The sequence below is a fragment of the Ixodes scapularis genome, unplaced genomic scaffold (assembly GCF_016920785.2).
Source record: "Ixodes scapularis isolate PalLabHiFi unplaced genomic scaffold, ASM1692078v2 ptg001568l_1__unscaffolded, whole genome shotgun sequence".
Classification (NCBI taxonomy): Eukaryota; Metazoa; Arthropoda; class Arachnida; order Ixodida; family Ixodidae; genus Ixodes; species Ixodes scapularis.
This window is the reverse complement of record NW_024610167.1, coordinates 1,344,227-1,369,716: the sequence shown is the minus strand read 5'-3', so window position 1 is coordinate 1,369,716 and position 25,490 is coordinate 1,344,227. Positions and strand designations below refer to the sequence as shown.

Here is a 25,490-nt window from a genome sequence, read left to right as displayed (position 1 = left end):
ATGGTGCTCTGACGTAAGGACCCTATCCACCAATCAAGATTTTTCCCCCACAACGCTACCGACGCAGACGCCGGCTTTTTTTAGACACAAACTCCTAAACTCTATCCCGTATAAAAAAAATTGAGCTATCATGCGCGGTTTGATATTGACACTTTAAAACACGAAATAGCGGTTGTGATTTTATTTTAAGCAGAAAGCCGTAGATCAGTGTAACCAAGCGAATGAACAAATGAAATAAAATTTCCGCCCATACAACCAATCTCTAATCGTAACATCTGAAAGGAACATACGCATATTATATGCACATTCTTAATTGACAATTTCGAGGTAAATTTGAAATAGTGCGATGGTTGTCTATCATTTGTTTTTGTCAGATGGGGCATGATTATTTTAATATTCTGTTCTTCCTCCAATGTTTAATAAATATCCATTTAGCGATAATGTTTAGCATTATACGTATATGATGCGTGTTTAAAATACGAAAGACTGTACTGAACTACTTAAAATTGTAAAGAACGGTAACAAAATGTTTTTTTCAAAGTTTTGTGATTGAGTGAGGTAATAAGAAATTTCGATCATGAGGCTTCATATGTTTTCTTTTCGTATGATTCTTCTTAACGATACTTTGTCCGCCCGTCATTTGTTTATTTTTTCGCTTTGCTTAGCGGGGAAATTTACGTATCGTTGCCTACACCGCCAATTCAGATTCCCTACTAAAGTTTGCGGGGAAATCTATAAAAATACAGGTTTTTATTTTTTTACCACTCATTAAAGCAGCGCATAGGCAGAAAGAAAGAGAACAAAACACGTTGGGCAATGTGCTGTGTTCTACGTGATCTCTTCCTCTAGGCATGTTTGCTGTTTAGTATGTAGTCTATATATTAAGAAGGCTCCATTCTCCACATTTCTATAGTTTGTTCGACTGCTTGACCTCTTTGAATCAAAATAAAAGAGCTGCTGAATAAGTGCCGAATGAAATTAATGATAGTACTTTTCAATCAAAAGCAGCTGACAGTTTTTCTTAATGTAGGATTGAGTAAACAAAGTTAGGAAGACAAATTAACTTTTCGCTCTGATTTCGACACATGGAACTCAAGCGGGACAGGTAAATTTATGATTCTCGTAGTATGCCTTTCAACGACAAAACTTGCTGGAAGTACTTTAGAAGCGAATTCTTTATTATCATATGTATGTGCTGCTAAACTCTAGCGATGCAGATAACAGAGCTGTCGAGCGCGGCCTATACCTTTAAGTCTGTACTGTAGCGGACGATGTGAAAAATCCCAGGCGAGCGTGTGGCTCTAAAAATCCACAATGTCACCTAACGGAAGAAAGTTTAACTCTCGTCTAGGCTATTGCGTGCATGAGCGGCATTTGAGCGGCCGTTTGATTTGCGTCGTCATTCCTTGCTTTGTCGCAGAGTTGGGAGGTAATCCGTTACGAGTAAAAGATTAATTGTAAGCTGTTACTTTTTCAAGTCGTCTTGTGATTGCCACTTTGTTTCCTAAGGCTGCAGTTTGTAAGGTAATTTGGTTACAAAATATTGGTAACAAATTACTTTAATCCCTCGTTACTAAAACAAAAAGTATGAGCATTAAACAAATACTGGGGCAATATCAACAGCAAATTCTGCAACAAAAAGAAAAAGCAAGTTCGACTAACTAAAAAGCAACGTTCAGAGGAGAATAACTGAAAAGAAAACACGATTTTTGTATCACCTGTCACTGGAACTACTACAAAAAACGTGCAAGGCATAAAGAAATATGCAAAAAACAAAGATCAAGAAAACAACAGTAGGAGTTGTCGTTTTGATGTAGCGAAGGTAGGCGCTGCTACCGAGCCTACGTACTGCTAGTTTTGTCTGAAGAATTCCTGGGATAATTGCCGGTCGCCGTAAGCCAGCGGGATGACGGGTGTGGCTGCAGCTTTCCCTGCCTTGTCGAATGGTCGGTGAACGGAGCACGCCTGAATCCTTTGTTTAATATCCAACACTATATTTTTACAAGGATTATTATATTGAGGGCGTATAAAAAATGGAATGTAATCTTTCAGAACATGTTTGAGAACATCAGAATTGTTTTTACTGTTTTCTTGATAAGCGTACGGGAAAAGTAAGGTGAAAGTAATTCGTGACGTAACGAGTAAATAATCCGTTACTTTCCAAAAAAAGTAACTTGTAGCGGTCTTCTATTACATTTTATTCTTGGTAGTTTGTAATTGTAATCCATAAAATTTGCAAGTAACGAGCACAACTCGGCTTAGTAGGCAAACGATCGCTCAGTCAACACCGATTTCGGCGTTGTTTTTGAATCAAGCTGGCGGCGTAGAAGATTCTCAATTTGATTAATTAGCGTTATCCGTGAAATAACATAAGACCTCATATATTATTTTATTTTGCGAACTAATTTCCAAACACCCAAAAACTGAAAAAACTGAAGGTTAAACTCGCTAACTTAGTGGTTTCAGCCGCGCTTGATCTTAAATTTTTTTTGCGGCAAACCCTCACAAACGACATTGAAATCAGTATTAAGTCAGCAACAGTCGGCCAGGCGGAACCTGGCGTTGTAAATGTAACAGCCGCTGAAGTGTCGAAAATAACTAAGCTTCCTTGTGATAGAAAGGTCAGCAAAACTTCGATGCCACGCGCTCGGATATTTTACTTTTCGTACGCAATTGCACAACGAGTTTACATTAACCTTTTACCTTGAAGGAAAAGTCTCCCGGACGTAGCACTGACGATTACTTCGTTCGTGAGCTTGTGCTTGGTTTTGCAATGATAGCTTCTGAGTCTGTCGCTGGGCCCGGTGTTTCGGACGTAAAGTTCGCCACTGGGCAGGACGCTGTACTTTCCTGCGAGAAAGACACATTCGGGAATGAAATCAGAAAGGCGTACCTTAAACAACAATTCCCTCCCTCCCCCCCCCATAAAAAAAATCCAATCAATCGCAGTTAAAAAAAAAGGCATATCAAGTTTTTTTTTTTAAGACTCTACTCGCTCGTCGTGGATGGTGACTTCCTCCTCTTGACTCATATCTTCTCTAGGTTTTTTTTTTATCTAATCTTTTTTTATCTAATAATTTGAAAAGAGTGGAGGGGTTTGTGGGATAGTAATGTCCTACTTTTATTATCTTGTACGATACCATATTGTTTTTCCACGTAAGATGCTCGGCAATTTTTTCCACCTCACAGGCTAGCAAAGAACGACGCCTCCGGTACAAGGCTACAGGGCGCTCGTGTTACGGCGGAGACAAAGGGGGCGTGTACGTTTGCCCCGCGGTAAACCTGAGCTCAAATATCTAACCAACTCCTGACTGTGACAGCGACCGCGGACCACGTAATTCGTGGCAAACGTAAACCTCCTCCTTGGGTTCGCCGTAAGATAAGCGCCCTGTAGCCTTGTACCCGAGGAGTCGTTCTTTTATTCCGTGCATTTGGAATAAACGAGACTTTCGAAGTCCAAGCGCTATCAAGGTGCATAAACTTTCTTGAGTTTCCGTGAACAGCCACAAGAAAAAAGAAATCTGGAGAGATGTTTTTTTATTACAGCAAGCTACAGCAGATAATTTTGTTACTCGTGGCAAAAAAAAAAGAAAGAAAAACGTTGCGTTTTCTTAAAAAAAAGAAAAGGTGCCAGCAGCGGGGTGAAGCGAAAAACGCCGGAGTCAAGACGCTTCGCAACTGCCACTTCGACCGCATAGAACTTTTGTACCAAGCAAATGGTGCAACATATTTTTGTACGATCTTTTTGCCTGGCCTAAGGAGAGTTGTATCCCGGAGTAATAATGAAATCGAGACCGGGTTTTTATTAAGTTTTCTCCAATAAATATATTTTATTGAAAATGTTTTTTTTTTCAAGATATGTTTTGCTATATTGACATATTTATCGGAAGTTCATATTTTGCGGAAATAATTTAGATGCCCTGGCCTATATTACGTGTACTTTTCAAACTCGCTAATGCCAACACAATGTGGTAGAATGTCTGAAAGTTATTGAATTTCTTTCACCTGGTCATAAGTTATAAATGTTATATATATATATACATTTTATTTCATAAAGCCAATAATAATTTCATGCAGCTGACATACACTTTGGTGTGTTACATAAAACAGGAAACTCTTTTGGTGTACCACTCTTTGCCTGCCTTCCACAGAATCGCAAATTTGGAAACCAATGCAGTCCGCGCTGCGAGCAGGGCCGTCGCGCAATCTTGAGACATTTTTTTTTTCTCGTAGTGGAAACGAGTTTTCGAGTCAAAAAGTTCCGTTTCGTGTGATTCATTTATGTGTACATCACATATAAAAAATTCAGAAAAAAAAATGTTGATTGAACCTGCAGGTTCGATCTCTCTTAGAATCAGCCTTTTCCTTTGCGCTTTTTGAGCGAAAGCGTAAATGAGCTCGAGTAGCAGCAAAGCCGGCCTCGGTGGCGTTGCAAAAAGGCCAATGTTGGTGCCGTGACACAAACAAATCCTCATTGGTCAATAGGGTTATGACGTCACATCAACATGAACTCGCGCGGGGGAAAAAAGTAAATCATTTGCCCTAAAGAAAAATGGTTATAATTTTAGACGGGTTTCAAAACAACTATCTTTCGATTCCGAGCTAGACACGGTACTGATTAGGTCATGATCCCCGCACTTCCTGCACACCAGCAGCAAGAGCACCAGAAGCGATTCACGAAGCCAATGCGAACCGGCACTGACAACGCTATTGACTTTTACTCTTAAAGGCGAAGCCTAAACAACCTCCAAGTTTTGCTTTGCACTATAGATCACGAACTCGACGAAGCATGCACTTACGTCGTGCTGGCATACCTCTGTCTCTAAGAGCGCATAAAAGAAATTTGGAATGTAATTACAAGAACAAGAAGCATGCTGGGTTTGGAGTTTCACATGTTGCACGTGCTACGTTTGCAGCCAGTAACGTTTTAAAACTTAAATATACAACAATATACTTTTCAAGTGCACTCGTTATCTCCGCATTCCACTTCACTTCAAATTTTTCAACAAAAAATAAACGCACGACCAGCGTGACTTCTAAAAATCCCAACATAATCTTAAGCAAAATGTTTAATAGAAAGACGAACCAAGCCATATGAGTACCAGCAACCTGCGGTCAAATATATATGAGCATATTTGACAAGTCCCCACTTGTGCAAATCCTTCGTATGTCCTTATCAGCCTGCCGGTAAGACCGCCTGCTGTATTAAAACTCTAACGAAGCTATCGTTCGAGCGCTGTGCTTTGCGAATATTGTGTCACTTAACCTCGTACGCCCCAGTCTTGATGGTTACTAGTTTGAAACACTCCGACCTCCGAAGTGAATCTGAGCGTCCACCCATGAGTGGTAGCAGAGATCACGTACGTGTGAGTAGTTTCTCGTAAATGCTGCAAAATTAACCAAATATATAACCCTTTGCCTTAAAGGGACGTTTAACTCAAGAAAAATAGCTTTCAGTCCACAGATAGGGTGTGTATCACAAGATAACCACCCCACCAACCAAAGAGAAAGATATTGAGCGAGGTTTATTTATTTATTTAATCTATTTGTGTGTACACACTACAGCCCTCTGAGCTGAGGTATGGGACTACAAAACAAAATGTGGTCGTGCAACAAGCACAGAACATAAAACAACATGAAAAAATCAAGATCAATCGTTGCCAACGGCACACAGAAACCCATCAGGCGATAGTAATCGATTATTTCCCTGTAATGACTCCTAAATTATAAATATTCGGGTAAAGAAACTGTGCTTGAAAATATCGGTAAGCGCAAAAAAGGGTGAAATATTCAAGTCATGGTGACTCCTTGTAGATATGGCGTTGTTAATATTTAGATATTAACTTAAAGAGGTGTAACGAGATCAATTCACTAAAATAAAGTATAGGAACCTCACATTTTCGATGCGACGATGCGCAGAAAGGGGACTCAGGCCTAATGCTATAAGGGCGGGGGAGGGTGAGAATACGCTGTCCTAGCGGCTAGAAATGAAACGTACTGCTTAATTCTGCTTTGCCTACACATTTTTCATATCCGACTGTTTATATGGACTTCAACAATTGAACCCTTCTGGGTGATACAGCTGCGGATTAGTGTGTTTTTTACGTCAGGAGTTTAGTATCTCGTGGCGCAACACGTTGAGTACGCCAAAGGTAACCGAGATTTTTTAGTGCTTTGATACTTGTTAAATTATGTTACATACTTATCCAAGCCAGGCGCCTAAAATGTTTATTAATGAGTTATTTATTTAGGCTCTAGAGCCCAAGAGTGCTATTTCTGGGTGCTGAAAGTAGGCTGCAGCAATTCCGAAACTCGGGCTCAAACGGAATCGTTCGCGTGTGCGCAAGACGCAGTAATCATCTAGGACTGCCTCTCTCGGGGACCGGCCAGGATTTTGGCCTCATTATTCACCGGGTTTGAGGCGTCCTATTTTGCTCTTTCTTGTCTCTTCTTCTCAGACATCTTATTCCCCTTCCTTCTCGTTTGTCCTCTTCTTTCTATTCACCATTGATTATGGAGCCGAGAATTTCTCCTGAAACAAGAATGTGCCCCGATTCTCCGACGGGCGTCGCGAGAGAACATAATCACCTACGTAGCTCGAATGTATCTGCCGGCGCACTGCCTTCAATCACAGATTTTATAAATGATGTCTGCATTAAAAGAACAGTTTGCACTAATTCCACTTTAGTTGTTTGTTGGTCCGGAAAACACTCTGGTTTCTAAGGTATCCAATTTATAGAACGGAAGTGGCCCTAGAAGTTCGAGATGCGGTGTGACTTAAAAAACTGTAAAGGCATGGACCGCGCATGTACGGTTCAATCGCGCCTTTGATGCCCGCAATAGTTTTGTTTTGATTTTGTTGCCAGCGCGTGTGTTACGAGAAAGTAAACTTTACTTTTTGTAAGGTGTTTGGTAAATTTTCGCGCAAGCTTGTGCCAGGCTTGTGCCAAGTTGGCTCTAGGTCGCGCCAGTCTGGCCCACGCCTGGGCCCAGGAAGTGTGCTACTTGGGAACGCAGCTTCTGGGACAAGACGCTTATCACTTTAGGTTCAATCGCGCTATTTTGAATATTTCTTATGGAGACGTGCAACTGCCGAAACAGCCAATAACCAATAACGTTTACACTAAATAGTAGCCAGCGCTTGAACATTTAACATGGTGCCCCTCTGATTGTAATTCTGGAACAGATATTTTCGAACGTAAGTGCTATATAATACACGCCCTATGATGCTCAAGCTTCGTGAGTGATAACGCGGACAACAATTCGTGCTTAATGAAAAGATAGGGCTTCTCTATTTATTTGCGAATAATGTCGCGGTAGTTACCACAATAATAATAATATTACATATTACTCTCCGTAAAATTAAATCTTACTCTCAGTTACCTTAAAAATGATGTTAAAAATGATGTTGATGTTAAAAATGATGGAATGATGTCGCGGTCTCTACCTTAATAATATTAAAATATTGCGTTTTAACATTGCTTTATGTTTAAAAACGTGAAAAAATATACCTGTGCGAAGGAAATCAAGAATGTACAGATGAATCGAGGTTAATAATAGGCATATAAAAAGAAAGTCACTGCAACATGTGTGAAATGATCGACAAAAGGGAAATCACAATTTCTTGCGAAGAACAACGCCATTTTCAAGAAAACACCACGCCACAACACACGCCTCATGTCAGTACAAATTATAACATAGTTGTTTGTCAGCCCTGCGTTTGTTCCTTTCTATCCTTTGTGTTTATGTTTACATTTTAGCTGGCACTTATTCCTAAAACCTACCAACTACCACAACTTGAGAGTGTACTTCTGGGAATAAATAATTGTATTTAGTGCTCGTTAATTCTCTGTAATCGTATCGTTCACAACATTGATGAGCCGACTCGTACCCTCCGGTGACTGGCCCGAGCGGACATGCTTAGCACGCGTGTAAATGTTTAACACGTGAACAGGGCAGCGCTACGATTTTCGCTTGAATTTTTTTCACTTTACACGATCTAATTGGCTGTAGTGGAGCCGTAGTACACACGCCCGCAACGGCACTGAATAAGAAACTCATTTGTTGCGGTGTAATTCCCAGGTCAAAAACGAGCGTTTCCTTTCAACTTCTCCTTCGCAAAACATAATGACGTAGCGGCGGGGTCGCAGTACTCCACAATGACGACATAGAACTACGCCTTATTAATCGGACTCCAGCATTGCGTGAGCACTCGATTTGGGCTCGTGATAATCAATAGGTCAACAAACAATCGGGTAGTGGCCCAGGTCCTATCGCTCCACCGTCAACAATATCTGAACCATACTGATATCTTGAACTTAGCAAGTGTCCTAAGCTTTCCCAACCCCAGAGCGTGGTTACGAGCAACATTTGCGGCATACAATTGGCTCCAGATATCGGGGCCCCTTGCTCTGGCTGCTAGTTGATTGGTGAACAATACTCGTATTTCTTTATTTTTTCTGCGATTTATCTTGCTTGTGGTGAAAAAACGAACGCATTTTTCATAGATTATTAACGTCAGTCATTTCTTCTACGAGATATTTGCGCAGACTACGGAAATCGTTCCATCGACCCTTCCAGTAATCGTGCGCCGTTGAGCTTCTACTGCTCTAAAGTATAACGAACCCCTTGCACGAAAACGATCTGCACCCATGTTTTATTATTTTCCTGTACGGAGTATAATGGTAAGTCTCTCCAAGCTTCGTAATCGATAATTAATTTTGTGTTATCTCCGCACGTGTTCACTCAAAGAGAGGTAACTCAGGGCCAGATACGTGAAAGGAATAAATTATCTGGGAAAAATTACCAAACTGAAAGGGAGCCGATCACAGAATGCTAGTAAACAATGAACCGCACTATCGAAACTTAGCTGTATAATAAAAAGATATCGGCATTCTCGAGGAGCAACGGTGACCTAAATCGTTGTTAATGTATCATATTGATTATTGCTTCTGTACAACAAATTAATTATTAAAAAGAAAATTCATCATACCAGCTCCAAACAGGCGCCGTATTCATAATGTATTCTACCAAGCTATCAATCAACGTAGACATTCTTGTAATGTTGAATCAAATAAAAGAACACAGGATTTTGATATTGATGCAGTTGCTCATTAGGGAAATTTACGCACATATAAACCTGCGTTTTTTATTGTATATATTATTCGCTGAACTCCCGCACACGCACTTTGATAGTGAGTGCTTGCTAGGGGTTTAGTCAAACCTCTCGCTTGTGCAGCAGACTTGGTAAATATTCCTTTACAAGCAAATTCGCGGTTGTAATTTGTTCCGTTTTCAAATAGACTTTAATTGCCACGATACGTATTTGCGGCAGTAATTTATAATGTAATTTTGCTATAAATATTGGTAATAGAATACTTTAATTACTCGTTATTTTTTTTTTTTTAATATGAACTTAACAGAAAAACTTTAGCAACATCAGTGTGCGACCATCCGCTCGACTAAGGCTCGAAAACGAGCTCTCGCGCCGATGCTTTATTCAGGACTACATGCAACTATAATCCGTTAATGCATAAGCTGTCACCACTTCAGAGCTGCAGGTACAAGGCGGCCGCTTTGAGACGTTGCGCTCGTCATGGAAAGGCTCCTTTCAAAGTGAGCTTTCGTAGATTTTTTTTTTTTTTCACATGAATCTGCTAGCTGAGGTAAACGCTGCTACTGAGCATATGCACCGCTAGCTTCGTTTGCTGAATCCCAGGGATCATCTTTGGTCGTTGCAAGCTAGAGGGAAGACGGGTGTGGTCGCAGCTTTCGCTGCCTTGTCACCTTACAGGGTGACGGAGTGCACACATATTATTTCTCTTAAAATCTATATTTGATGTTTACAAGGACTACCGTAATGCGGCCGTCTTAGAAATAGAAAGTCGTGGTCCAGACGTTTTTTTAAAACATCAAAATGGCTTTTATTGCTGTTGTTTCTCAGTGTACAGTAAAGGCAACGTGAATGTAATTTGTAAAGTAATAAGTAACGTAATTTTTTGTTTTTCAGCGAAAGTAATTTGTAACCTAAATTCATTGCATTTAAGGCTCGGTAATGTGCAATTGTAATACCTTACATTTTTCTAGTAACGGGAATAATTCTGTTATGGAGTGATCTCTCAAAAAACATAATTCTCACAACATTATGTGCACGCATTGCTACGCAGAAGTGCATTGTCTAGCATTACAGGTTTTCAGTGTTTAGAGCTTTCGAGATGGAAGCTAAGGGTGCCCGACTAAAACAAAAATTAAACCTTCATAGCTACATGAACATATCTTGATAATTTTCGATATTTTAAATATGTGGTGAGAAACGTCTTACACAAGTTAGTCAGAAATATTTTACAAATTAAAAAAAATGCCGTTTGTTTCTTAAAAAAAAAGAGAAATGCACTCAAATTAGTGCTACTGTTTAAGAAACAAGAAAGTATCACATGCGCAATTTTGGTTGCACTGCTCAAAATGTTGTCCCCGAATATGATTAGTTACGCGTATATTATCCACATGTTATATAATATATCCCGTACAAATATCCGAAGTACAAGAATACAGCGTTCCTGGAGAGAAACCACGTCAGATGCAGCTTGGTACAAGCGTATTATGTTAGTGACGTGATGGAAAGCAAGAGCCGTCGGCTAGAGTCTTTAAAAGGTTTGAGCAAAAACAATAAAAAAATCAACGCTTTGGATAATTCCAATTATCAGTAACACAGTTTTCTAGAGTTTTTATATGGTAATAACTAAACTATCTTATAAAAGAAGATTCGACTGAGTTTGCTAAATACGTTTCTATTATTCTCAACTTCTTAATTGTGTCTTTTTTTTCTTTAATTTCAATTCTTTAAATTCTCTTCTTTTCCAGAAAGACCAAGAATGCTAGCGGATAATGTAGAGTGGGATTTCTTGTTTTACAGCAATGAGCGCTCATCGGTTTAATATTATGGGCGTTAGAACGAATCTAAATTGAGTATTTTCTGTAATGCCAGCTGATCTATTTCTAGCGCGGTGAATGTGTAATGCCAAATAATGGCCTATTCATTGATTCACAAAAAAAAACAGCAAGTATTGTTTAACTCCGATTTTCAAAACGTTTCCCTAGCTATCTTTGCAAGAAAATGTATTCGTCTTCGGCATTAGCGGTAATTCTCATGTCTCGTGTTCAAAATCCCTACCGACAAACATAAGAATAATTTTCGTTATCTAGACTATGGAACTAAAAATGTATCTGGGTTCTCTCTCTATTTTATGTTTTCAGAAATTAGTCCATTGTCTGCAATCTGGACTTTAGGACTGTCACCAACAGAGTTTCACGCAATTGTACTGGCGCTCCCAATATTTGCGAAGAAATAAAAATAGTCACCTTCCTTCTACCAACATAAGCAAGTAATTGCATGACGTCACTGACAATTTTTCTACAGTTTCTATTGCCGACCTGAGTGCATTGGGCACGACTAAAAGGATACGAGACTGGAGTTTGAGCATCATCGACTCTTCTTGCAGCTGCCACGTATTCGCCCAGCTGAATCGTCAGGACTATTACCAAAATTAGAATTACCTCTGTCAGATGTACTTGTGATGGTCAGGCCGTCGTCCCTGTGCCAGGAAACAAAGTCCACGAAGTCCTTCACGAAACTCGGGACACTGCAGCGGAACACGGCCGTGTTGCCCGAGATGACGAATTCGTCGAACACTTGGGGCTTGTACGGGTGCTGCACCACTGTCAAAGGAAATCAAAAGCTCGTTAAAATAACTTCTTTTAGTGTTTTAATGAAAGCACGTACCGCTATGGCGCCTGTTGTTTTCATGAGGCCTTAACTTATGTGACAGAATATAAACACCTTTCATTTTAGTTCCTTTATTTGGTCAAATTTATTTATAAAATATTGGATAGCCAATGACTCCATCCTAAATAAAACGCTTGACAAAATAACAAAGTTTAAATTCTAATTAGACATTAAAACTAAGTCCGCGATGTGAAATTCGGCAGAACATTACATGTGCTGCTCTCACGGTCAATGGCTTAGCATGAAGGTAATGACACACTATGTTCTTCCTGTGGTTCCGTCGTTCTTTGCAGTGCCAACTGTGTGGAGGCTCTGCTTTTAAGCTGAAAATGGCGGCGCGTCACAGGGGCGGAATAAAATAAAAGACGCCCTTCTGATTCTTCAAATAGTGCTTTCTCATGCGTCATGGTTGCCTTTACTTCTATAACTTGTTACAAGCGGACCTTAGGCTGTAAAACAAGCCGTGCCAAACGGCGCCCCTACAAAAAAAAAAAAAAACACACGAAAAAAACACGTAAACTTTTATTGCATGTGCACTGACAAGTAAGTGCTACAGTTTCTAATTTCAGGGCGCAGTTTTCTTGCTCCATAGACAATTAGACTAAAAAAACAGCAAAATTAAGGTTGGGCACGTTCGCAGACTACGGAGTTACGGACGCTATTTACTTGTGGCGCCATCTCCTGATAGTCGCAGCGATCAGACACCATGGTGCGTCGTATACCGGCTGTGCTTATCGGGAAATGGCGGCACAAGTAAGCAGCGTCACTATCTTCGTTGCCTGCGAACACGCCCAAACTTGACTTTGGCTAGTTTTTTGCACTCATTTACACAGAAATTTAGGTACAACTTGACATTTTCCAAGGTAATACGTCCCTGCTCATTACACATTCGGCGAAAGTTTTAAATTTTGTATCATGCAGGGGCCGACCTTTCCGGCACGCTTTACAGCGAAAGTTCGGCTTGGGACACCGTATGAAGTAACCGGCAATTTAATGAACCCAGGATTTGGCAGCTCCCGTGCATCTTATTCTCTTCTGCAGCCAACGAGAGTGTTGCATCAGGCAAGAACTCCGAAAACGAATCCAGGAACAAGAACTAAGCCATGACCTTCGTTTCTTCAACTGTCAATGAGTCAGTTACAGCTAAAAGATCGCAAGGCGCATTGACTCCCGAGCTGCTTCTTATTTCCAGCGAAGACAGGAACACGGCGTTTGCCAATAACTACAAAAAATCAAGAATGAGAAAGCATGAAGTGCGAATATAATTAATCCCGCTGTGCGTTTCTTACTATCCCACCGGCAATACGGTCGTGTTTTGTTAATTTGGTCACCGCTAATATAGACAATATTTTAAAGGAAGAGCTGGGTACACATATAAATTTCTTTCAGCGCAATATAGACAAACCACAATATAGACGTTTTTATTCTTTTTTTTTTTAGAACACGGAAGTTTTTATATTAACGAAACATGATTGCGTCATGAAATCACCAGGAGTATTTAAGATAGCAGACTTAACTTTTATGTCTAAATGTACACACTGTCTCAACTCTCACCTAAAACGCTTTGGTTATTGCAGCGAGTGCTCTGCGGGAGAGTTGACACACAGGTATATTTAAGAGTGCACTTTGAGGCTTTATGGCAAGACTCAGGCTTATCTAATGATATTGAAAAAAGAGAACCGAAGGCTTGAAATGTAACGGGCTCAATCTCTGATGACATCTTCGCCTACTGGAATGTAACGGAGGATCTGCGCATGTTTCCACAGCTCAATAATTTGCCTATTTCAGTCTAGACTATAAGCACTCTAATTGTTTATAGGATGTGTTGCTTGCTTTAGGTAGATACAGGTAATCCTAGAAAAAAAGCCATTTACGAGACGGTTGTAACAAAACCAAGTCAAACAGAAAACGCCAAATAAACCTTCCCTTGCATATATAAAAAAGCAAAAACCTTTTTGGGAGGAAGTTTATTTTTTTTTTTACAATAGCTTTGAATTCTTGAACCCGGAAGACAAACCTAATAAGCTGTATGCGAAGCCGGTTCTTGGTACAGAACCACGTATCTTACCACGTTTAATTTATTTTTGTCGGTACGGGGATATTGTTTTAATTTTTCGGGTCACGCGTACAATCAATAGACGATAAGGGTTTCCATACCTGCATTTTAATTTCTTCGATATAACCCTATATGCCTCAATTTTTCGTTCCACTCCAAAAACTAATACCGAAAAGCCGAAAAGTAGCGAATCTATAACAACACAAAACGAACCCCGTAAAGCAAACCCAAAATTGAAGAAATACAAAACCCGCTTTAACCGCGCAGCTCTAGTTATGCGCTCTGAAAACTCCAATGAGTTTACATTCCAGCAAAGAATTTGAAAGCGCCAGTTGTGGAGACCTACGAAGGATGCTTCGCGAAGGACAACGCTGGAAATATGTTTCGACCTAAAACAAGCGCACGTACTGTTACACTGAGCGTAACGCCAGAGCCTGAGGCGTCAAGGAGCAGACAGTATTTGCGGCATGCGGAGCGCATGTTCGTATTCATCTTGCGTAGCGGTTGCGGGGACATCATTACGCCGAGCTCCGATTGGAGTTGCTCGGAAGGATAGTGGGTGAACGTCAAGGGAGCTAACATTGATGTCTACCCACTACCCCTCGAATCAAAGCCAGTAAGAGCTCGGTTTCAGACGACACCGGAACCCTATGCTTAAGAACCAGGCTCGGTGCATTAAAATATCATCATCGCCGTTCACCGAGCTTCTTCCGTAGTGCTTTGCAGAAAAATTGACGCATCGGAGTCCTTTCTGTCTAATTACTGAGAGCCAATAAAAATCTTTGGGTGTGCCTGAACCCGGGGTGCATAATTATAGTTCTGTAGCCTATGATACTGCGGCGTTAGCCGTTAGGAACGCCGAAGAAGAAATTGCCAAGCAAAGAGCATGAACATTATAAGCCCACACCTTGGGTTTCTTAAGTTGGCAGTTCCTACGGCAGCGTATGTCTTAAAGGGCACTGACCGATCGAAATCGTATATATATATATATTGTTTTTTAATTATGCAAAATATTTGAAGACGATGCCTGTACACTACTCTAAAAATGTGAAGCTTAAAACACAATATTTGTGAAGTAGAAAAAAAAATATTTCCAAAGTCGAATTTGAAGTTCCCGCGCAATCCTCTCTAGTGCAGTGACGTCAAAGATTGAGTCGTCCTGCAACTCGAGTTTATCTCCTGCCTCCTAACCTTCCGCACCGGATGTGCCGTGTGCACCCGCATAAAGCGGTCAACAGCACTTCTCCGTGCGTGCCGCATATCGCTGTGAGCAGACGAATCCTTACTTCGTAGGAGACGAGAACGGACGACGGGGCGAAGGGCACGCGACATGTCGTCGGCCGTAGAGACACGAGCTGGCTCCGGAAAGCGTACTGCGCGAGGCTGGGCCCGAGCGGGAACGATGGAGACGGTCTCGCCGACGGTGATTCCCGGAGGAGTCCACACGCGAGGTTCGGACCAGGACCGGCGGGAACGGCGAGCCCTGGCCATACCGTCCTATAAGTAATGACGACCCCGAGTGTTTCCGCTGTGAAGCTCGGGCTATGTAAGCCCGGAACCGCTAGCCGACGCGGCGCTGGCGTTGCAAGGGTAATCTGCAGGCCTGGACATGAACTCCGACTGCGACCTCTGAACGACGGCCGACGACCAGGGTTTTTGGGTAGACGAATTGGAGGGTCTGGGGATCGATGACGGGCAAGCGGGAAGTACAGTACACCTATTCGCTGTCTTCTCAATGTGTTGTGTCTCTCCTTCGGAGACCAGCGAAGCACACACTGATCGAGCAGCGATTATTTTAGAGCGATCCGACAACTTTGGAGTTTGATGTTCTTTCAGGGCCCTTTCAGCGGTTATGAATTCTTTAAACGGCGTGGGACCGAAGAGAAGGTGCAGTGGACTTTTCTTACTGACATGAGGGGCCATGTCGCACAGGTGATACGTGAAAGGCTGCCACGCGGTGGAGTCTCAACCGAAAGTACGCTGCACAGGTTCCCGAAGAATGCGTCAGAGAAGGCGGCATTGGCCAGTTGCCATTCCCAAATAACTACTGAAGGGTTTTTGATCGTAGTCCTTTATTTATTCTCGGACCTTTGTCCACGAGGTTTATGGGGCAAACCCAAGCGTCTCTACAGCGTTGGGTTTTTTAATGGTAGCTGCGTTGAGGTGTGGAGTCGTTCCGACGAACTTCCCGCAGCAGGTCACATCACACGAAGCAAAACGTCCGAGGCTAGAGGTAAGTCTACCAAGCATAGATAACTTCGTCCTCTTCCCCTACTCCGAGATGATCCTTGCGGCTACAAGTGCCGAGCACCACTGTGTTTATCGAAGATGGGTAAAAAGCCAGGGGGCGACATTACCTCCGGAGTCCGATTTTTGACATTTTGAAAGAAGGGGCAGGGCGTAATGCGTTCTCAATTTCGTTAAAAAAATAACAAGTTTTACGAATTCCGTTAATAACTTTTATATAAATTTCCCTTACGAAGCTGCTAAATTTCATACTCAATTAGTAGAAAAGAAAAAGAAAAGAGCAGGTTAAAATAGGGAGAGAAAAACGCCTAAAATAATATATCGCGAGCGTGCGCGTGCGAACTCTTTTAATATGGAAACATTATATGCACGAAAATCCAGCATCGGCGGCGGTGTGACCGAGCGATGGCACCAAAAAATGGCCGGAGGCGCAAACAGTAATATCACGCCTAACATAGTCTGATCAAGGTAAACTTTTTTATGGAGGTTCCTGTAGACAAAATAAAATAATTGCTTAAAAAATGAAAGAAGTTTACAACATCCTGTAACGCCTAATTAGAGCGCAGCTCTTGAGGAGGAGGAGGGAAAGATACTGAGGGGAGGATGTACCGCTCCTCTCTCCTCCTCACCTCCCCGTCCTCCCTGCTGCTACTCCTCAATCTTCTCCCTCATCGTCGTCCTCCTCCTCTCCTGCTCTGCCTCATCCTTCACCTCCTCCACCCCTCATCATTCAAGCTCCTCCCCTCCTCTCTTCCAGCTCTCGCCTCCCACTCCTTCCCTCCTCCTTCTCATTTCTCCTCCTCTCTTCTTTCCCTCCTCCTCCCTCCTTCCCCTCCTCCTCCACCCTCCTTTTCCCCCTCCTCTTCCTCCCGTATTGATAGATGGCGCTCCCTCTTCGATATGGACGTAGCGCCATCTATCAATACGAGCGTCAAACGCGTTGAGCAACTCGACTCGGTCGCCTGCGTCGCCTCCCGCCGTTGACCCTTTCAAGTTTTATTTGCCTTATTTTTTTACAGAAAAAGACCCACACTTTGTATTTTTACACGAAACAAAAAAAAAACGACCCGTGACTTGCATCTTTTATGAAAAGTTGAGATTGCTATATGCAGGTGTCGATATTTACGGTTCCTCTTAGGTCGAGCCTGGTGACATGGAACACCCTATAGTTCAGAGCCATAAAGGCGTCGGGCAAAAAGCATGTGTGGGCAAACCACAGCACTGATATTATTCCCTAACGCCAACCCTGCGCAGATCATTCTGTGATGTGTGTCGTCCACCGAGCTAACTCCATCACGTTACTCGGCTTTTGAGTAGCTGAAATTGTAAGTAGTTATTATAAGCAATTTGAAGGATGGCAGACGGTTGACTCCCCTCGCTGCCACGCTTGACTGTAGAACGAATGAATGTGGGCATCAATGACGTGAGGTAATATTATGATGCCTGGAACGCGTCTCCGACTGGTATGTTTACCGCGTCCAAAAAAGTGGTCCCTCGATTTCCGTCTAATGACGTCAAAAAAGTGTCATCCTTTTGCCGGTCACGATCCTGGCGGTGTTCCAGCAGCGGCGGTGGACGTAACAGATGCCTATTCTGCTGCAGGTCTCTCTCTGATGTGGCGGTCCATGGAAGCTTCAGCAGCAACAAGTCGGGACGCCATGACGACGGCGACACTCGCGTTCGATCGCGCTTTTTGGCAGCAGTTCTACGATTAACCGCCAGGATCGTGACATTCAACAGCATGACAATGCGGTTTTGTGGCGTCATTTGTTGCCATTTCGGGATCACTTTTTATGTATGGGGAGCATGGGATGCTAAACACACCAGTCGGAAACCCGTTCCAGGCACCGTAGTGTTATTCGTACAACCTTTCTAACTTTATCGTTTTTATGTGACGCTAGAATGGCTGAAGTTCAGAAGTAAACAAAGACATCATTTACGATAAACAAATTTATGCAATCTACAGCGTGATTCAAGTAGAAGCCAGGCTCTTTAAATCGACCAGAAAATTCGGTTTCTTAACCTATCGCGCAACGACTTTGTGCAGCGTTGCCCACAAATGGTGCATTTCTTTTTGTAAAATTTGCAAAGAGCGAACATACCTCAGGAAAAAGTAAAGAAAGAAAAAGGCTTAGCTCCTATGGAAACGCAGCGACGCCACCGGTCTGCAAACAACACGGCGCCGTTTCGCACGGCAGACAAGAGATGGCGCAACGAACGCCGCCAACGAACTAGCATATGGGCGCCGAGAGCCGGCCTCTTTAGCAGACGATCGTTTCGACTCAAAAGCGGCGTGCGTTCCGCAGGCGGTGACAGTCGCAGAAACAAAAACAGGCGCGGTAACAGAAAGAAACTGCAGTTCCTTGTCTGATAAAAGACGCCGGCTCTCGGCGTCGTCTGCTCGTTCGTTGGCGGCAGCTGGCGTCGCGACCGCTTGTGCCATCTCTTGCCTCCCGTGCGAAACGGCGCCGTGTTGTTTGCAGGTCGGGTTTTTTTTGTAAAATTGCAAAGCTAGGCTTTGCAATTTTACAAGAAAAACCCGACGTGTGAATTCCACCTTTGACGAAAAGTTTGGATTCTTACCTGCAGGCGTCGCTGTTTACGATCCATTTTAGATCGATCCTGGTGATTTGAACCACCCTATATATTCTGCGAACAGGCATAAAGCTAGGCCTTTTTTTGTCGATGGAATACAAAATCAATTTTCGGTTATTGAAGTATTTTACTCGTTAAAAAAAAAGTGTTGGGATAACATTGTTTTTTAGTGTTATTTGGTAAAATTTTATTTCTTATTGAGCTATATGTCAATAATTTTCTCATAATTTGGCAAACCTTTCTAGCAAGTTCCACGAAACAACACCCGACCGCAAGTAACAAGTACAATTATTGTAACTTTGGTTTTGAAAAGCGAAATCGTAATATTTATTTTAAGAAAGAACTGTATATAATCATGTGAACTTAAATTGACCTAATTTTGTAATAAAATAATCGCTGCTGTCTTTTTAACTTAATAGTTTTCTATTATAAACGAAACGCAACAATGAAATCCCTACTTCAGTCCACCGTTCACAAACGAAGTCTGAAGAGAGACAGCAAACAAATGTTAAGAAAGAGATGAAAAAAAAAGCATGATGGAGCTTGGCTTATACACTTCCGCGAGATTTGCGCCAAATTTCGAATCGTAAGCCCTGAGGCGAAATAGTTATGTAAGTAAATTGTCGAAGACCCATCCAAACATTTGATTTCCATCGCGTTACAAGACGGGATTTAAATTCCTCTGAACGCCGAGTAACCAAATTACAATATTCCTGTTCAAAGTAAAAAGAAACTAGATTGTTGAATTTTTAACATTCCTGTTTACATTTGCCCTCATCTAAACATTGAGAAGTAATAAAACTTTGAGGGCGCTTGAACTTCGCGTTTAAGAACGAAACGCGACAAGGATGCCTTGCATGGCCTAGCCAGTAAATTGCCTAATTAGCAACCGAAGGGTTGTGGGCTCGAATCCTGCCGAAACTCCTTCAAACTTTTCTTTCTTTGCAAATTATTCACTTTTCTAGATACATCATTTGAGATGTGCAGCGATTTTTACTTCGCATTACATGTCACATTTTAATCACTTTTATTCCACGCTTGACATCACGTTACACGTGAGCGTTTTGGGTTGTTTGAATTCCCGCGCATCGTTATTTCGCTCTGACGTCACCACCCTATCGACCAATCAGGGTTTTCGCGTCAAGCTAGTGACGCCAGCTTTTTTATTACACGAGCTTCTTAACGCTATCGCGTTAACATCCTATAACATTATTCTTCAGGGGCCGTCCGTGTATGCCATACTGGGACTATATGGCTCAGTTTTGTTTTTCATATACATATCGAAATAATAAAACACTGGATGAGAACATTTGTTTGCATAATTCAAACGAAATGAATTTTCTTTGTACAACCTTTGTTTTGTCAACCTCAATAAAATTAAGTCTGTAAGGTTCACGCTTAAAAGCAAGGCAAATATTTGGAAATGTTTGACTTCTCTCTCAACAGCAGTGAACAGGGCTGAGTTATATCTACTAAGAAAATGAAGGAATATTTTACATGTGAGATAGCGACTGACAGCTTAAGAAACCGTGTGACGATTCAAGAAGATGATACTATCACTCTGCATCCAGGATTAAGTTTCTGTTCAATAGTACGCCAAAGAATGACTTGAAGTAATAAAATTTAAAGATAATGGGCCGCACCTTGCGTTCCCTATGTTTTATGTAACTATAGTAAGCGCGAACAACTTATATAGTTTTATTTGTGCGTGAAAGGCACACTCACTCTCTTATAAAAAAAACCGTGATGATAAGCACTAATGAAATGTCTGCAGCAAAGTCGCAAGTCCTTTCACGTAATGTTTTGAACAATCTGCACTGGCCTGTGCCTCGCCAAAATTTCCCAAGGGATAGAGAGGAAGTTTTTGTTTTATGTTTGTTCTTTATATTATTTTACCAAAGTTCAACTCTTTTGAGACAGTTTGACATGCTCTAACAAGCGCGAAAATGTTTCGTCCTCATGGGATAGGGAAAGTGGAAGGAAAAGTTGGGTGGGGGCTCTCTTCCAGTGTAGAAGCAGATATCTTTAAGGTGCTCAAGGCTTCTGCGGCATCATTTATACTCAAGAAATGGGAAAGTTTGAATATAGGAAAAATAAAGAAGACTTTAAGATGCCAGGGCTCGTCGAAGAGAAAATTATATTTACGAGGTAACTTGGAAACACTGCGTATACATTGAGCTACGGGCTGCGTTCAACCTTAAAAAGCCGGCACTCTGACCTTCCATTTCAGGATTTTCAACACTGCATGTATCGTGCCATTGCAAAACACGAAGATTTTAGTGGGGAATAAATATATTGATCGAATTCTTTTCTTAGGCGCCTCCATGTATTACTATAATAAACTTTGCAAGATTTGGCCAAGTCCTTTGGCGAAGACCAACCAGACAACCTAGAGCATTCGAAATACCAATGCACAAAAGCGTGCTTCAAAATATAATATAGCTTAAAACAATCCTGTTAGTTTGCAGCCTTACAAAACAGGATGGCAGCCAAACACCTCGCGTGAAGAAAACATATTAGCAAATGGCGAAGCTTACAGTATAATTGGACCCCAGAAACGCGTTGTGCACAGGAGAACATATGAAGTAAAGGGGCACAGTTAATATATCAGCGCGGATTCTATTTTCAGGTGTAATTGGATTCTGAGCAACGTCATTTTCTCTAATGTCTGCTTGTTTTCACTTATTAGTTAATTGCGCTTGTAGAAGAAAGTGGACGATCGGATAAACGAATTCCGTGCCTTGTGCCGAGTCCAAGAAAAAAATGTTAACGGACGTGGATACAACCCATGTGTACGGTTTGTTAAAGTTATATATAACTTGTAATATATGGAAGTTTTGTTTATTTGAAAAGTAGAACGCTTAGACATATTAATGCGAATTCCTGATTATGTCATTTCGGCCAAAAGTAAAAACCTGAAGGGTAAGAACAGATCCCAAACTTGGCGAGAAAATAAGAGTATGGATGTGCGTCTACCAGTTTGCCTGACCGAAAAGAGCAGTAGCATCAATGATTATTATAAACTTTTCAGGAGATCTTAGTTAAACATCCTTGCATGAGTGGAACCACGGGATTTTCAATGTTCAGTTTTGAAATCTAGAACATAATGTTACAAGAAATTTTTGTTATGCACATGAGGTGTAGCAGAAATAAATGGTTTTCACGTTAGTTATTTTTTTTCCAAACTCTGTGTCTGGCATGGAAAGCGTAAATCCGCGCGATGCGTTCTAACCTACTATTTTGTGGTGTCAACTAATGGTCGCTGGACCTCCAATAAGAGCTGAGTAGGGTAATTGTAGATATGTTTTATTCTGGCGTCTGTTTTCGCTCTCCGTTAACACAAAACATTATACAGCAGTTTTATCTCTGGTGACTTTAAAATGTTTTTCACGGAACGCTTCTGCATTTAGATATAAAAAATGAGCCAGTTTTCTTCTACCTTGTGGCGGACTGCAATTGAAGCAATATGTCTACACTATATTTTGTGTTCATTATATCATCTACACGAGGGAAGAAATGATTTAAAGATGATGAAATATATCTCAAGGAGCGAGCTCCGTCCGTACGCTAATTAAAATTTGTGACTATTATTCAACAAGTGCTACCCTTTCGTGACCTGAAACAATTTAAACAATGCTAGATACTTAAAATATATATATTTTTTTTGCATTTTAGAGCTTTTTTACACGCATTTTATTTTTATCCCAGTAAAGCATAATATTTTGTATTTAAGAAATAAAAACAATATAGCGTGTGGGTAAACAAAATTGAAGTGTTTCTTCTTCCAAATTGCTTCTGTGGAATCTGGGTTCGCCCGTCTATTTCACCTCGAAATATGATCACTAATAAACCGCTTAAAATGCTCAAAAAGTGTTTTTTTAGCTCCTTTAGTGTTTAACTCAAAACCGAGATGCGAAATCACGTAGTCATGACGTACATGGGCACTGGCGTGATGAACCCAAGCATCTACCGTGCGTTTTAAGTACACAATTGAACTTGTCGTTCGCAAGTGATCGAGAGTGCATCACGGCACTCAATAGCCAGGAATGCGAATTCAAATATATTCATCGACGGATTGATTCTTGCCAACCACATACGTCCAAGAGACGTTGTGCCCTTGCCCAATGCGTGATCTGGGGTAGGCAGCTCAAGATTTATCTCATATTCTGTTACAAAAGGCAAGGCATAACTTAATATGCTCAGGCTTCCAGCTTCGCGATTTGTTCATTGGCATACTTGTTCGCTAATATCATTATTGATAATTATCACGTCCTTTTTTGAGAAGCTGTCAGCGACTATAGGTTAGAAATCGGAGCATTTATAATTATTTCATTACCCACCTTATAAATCTAGAAACAAAAGAAAGCGCAGGACATGTTCAGTCGCGACATTAGCACTTCAATTTACCACTCCACGAATGAAAATAAAGGTTCACGCAGATTCCTGGTGGATTCAACTCTTTCAGTGGCACATTAACCCTGCTCTAAGGGTTGAACCGGCCGCAAAAGCAGCTGTAAAGTGTGGGGACATGCTACATGTCATCTCCGATCCTACGTCGCTTAATGCGCTACTACCTGTACCATGGTCTGTGTTTTCACCACTACATTTTAAGGCACTACGGTAGAAAACGACGTCAATTATCACAACGGAAACGTTATCTTTGAGCCTGAGCGAATCGGAAAATACCTCGCCCGACGTGCTTGCGTAATCAACAGCGTCAACTTTTGAATTTCTGCCCGTGTCTGCGGAAACGGTTTTCTGGCTCCCTGTTCTCGTCGCACTCTAAGCGGAAGCGCGGACGGCGCGGACGTGCCGATGGCGCCAAGGCGCAGTTCACGAAGTCGACAGGTCGTAACTGGTGGTGGTTTTTTCTGTCCGTGTTTTCTACGAGGCAGCTTGGTGGCTAGAAGTACGGGATGTTCAAGCAACGTTTTGGTTTTCGCCCGGAGCACGCAAGCTTATACGGGATGCGGCAATCAGAAAGATGCGGAAGACTGGCACCCTGGATTTTCGTTCACTGCAGGTGAGTTCTAGTCGAATTCAGTGACTGTAACTTGCATGTGAATGTATTTAGGCGGAAGACAAAAAAGCGAAAATATTACCAGGCTTCAAAGTATTTAAAAAAAATGTCAAGAAGTGCATTCGCTCATTTTGAAGTTTTAACTTCCTCGGGGAATTCGCATTTTAGCCTAGATAAACGTGGAAAATTTTAAAACGCGCCATAGCAAACCATATGAAGTGAATATAAGCTTTGTTTCGTCTACATATTTGCAGGACCATGCTGTTATCGACCTATAGGAAGAAGGTCACCTTTCCGAGCTAAGGCAAACTTGATCACGGTAGTCCAAGTCCGAAATTTCCAGTCGTGGAAGTCTAATGAAAAAGTGCCTGCTATTCATGCTTATTGGCAGATCCCCACGATTGCCCTCTATTGCTAGTTTGTAAATACGCAAATACAAATTAAGCGTTTTGAATATTTTTTTGCTGTTTGATAAAGGAGGCGTACATGAACTGCCGGGTCGCGCGTTTTACTCTTCGCAACTCCAACGCCCTATAGGTAGCGGGGCGGTAGTTCCAAAATGGCGGAAGAAACGGGGATAGATTCTTCAGGATATCCCGTGTGCCCGCTCGCTAACGCTGTTCAGCGCACTAAAAATGAGTTATTTGCCTACAAATGCGAAATGGTTAGGGAGGGATCACATTACAGGTGACGGAGATGCTGATGCACGTTAGGTAAACGAGCATGCTGATATTTAAAAGTTGCAGAAACCTCAAATTGCGAAGCTTTGTGGTGAGCGAGCGCGTTTTAGGCACCCGCCACGTCACTGTTTGTGGCATAATCTTTTTGAGGGTGATGAAGATATGTTTGCGCTTTGCCTGTCCATTAGTGTTCTAAAAAGAGCCGCGAACGGCGACTGTCAAGCTTCGGTAGAGCAGCGTTCACATTATTGGTGTCTTCGCGTCACAGCCTCACAACCCGCTGCTGACCGTCTCGGTTTTAGTGTATTGCAACACGTAATCAAACTGCTCTATGCTTATTGATAGAAAGTTTGTTACCGCAGGCTACCATGCGGTGTAGCATTACAACCGCAAGTTCGCGCTGCGCCTTTGAAGCACAATTTTCAGTGCGTCCCCGGAGCGTTGCCGTGCTCATCACTGTAAAAAAAAAAATGTTCTGGTCCTTACACTCCTCGTCACATATACGACACTCCAAAACTTCAGTTGGCCGTGCAGCCCACTGACGTCAAACTGACGGCCCCAACTTTTACGAGAGGCTTGATGACAGCGCAATATAAGATGTTAAACAGCTAAAGTACCCATCAAAAAGTACCGAAAAAAAAAACGCTGAGATTTTGCAGTAGGATGTAAAAAACAAACGATCACTTTTTTTTTACAGTCATTTACACTTACTTAAGCTGTTTTAATTGATTGCACGACTCGGCTATCAAGCCGCTCGTCGAAGTTGGTTGCGCTGGTTGAACGTCAATGCGCTCTACGTCCAACTGAAGCTTAGGGGTGTCGTACGCTATGCAAAAACTGCCTATTAATATAATGTGCGTGTTTAGGGGTTTTATTTATTGCTCTATCAAAAAGAAATATTTTAATATACCGTACATTTCTGTACCATATTATTTGCAACATTGAGGTCCCTCTGGCCAAAACTGCGCGTTCTAAACTCTCTGCATGAATGGCTGGCTAACTAAGACGCGCCTAAAATGCTTCGAGCATTTCTTTATTTGCTTTTTAATTACCTGAAAGCAAGTACGGGTATTCTGTCTTTTTAAAGTGCTTAGAATAAATGGTCATGTT

The 25,490-nt window shown here is 41.7% G+C and overlaps 1 protein-coding gene across 1 annotated transcript in view; it reads right to left on the bottom strand.

Annotated features, from left to right (window-relative positions):
* The window catches only part of LOC8043935 (Down syndrome cell adhesion molecule-like protein Dscam2), a 288,829-nt gene that overhangs the window by 56,010 nt on the left and 207,329 nt on the right, over positions 1-25,490 (bottom strand). Inside the window, exons 4-5 of the mRNA XM_042288283.1 lie at positions 11,554-11,715; positions 2,704-2,850 (exon numbers count right to left, since the gene is read on the bottom strand). Coding sequence (XP_042144217.1) covers positions 2,704-2,850; positions 11,554-11,715 — 309 coding nt within the window. The remainder of the gene's footprint in view (positions 1-2,703; positions 2,851-11,553; positions 11,716-25,490) is intronic.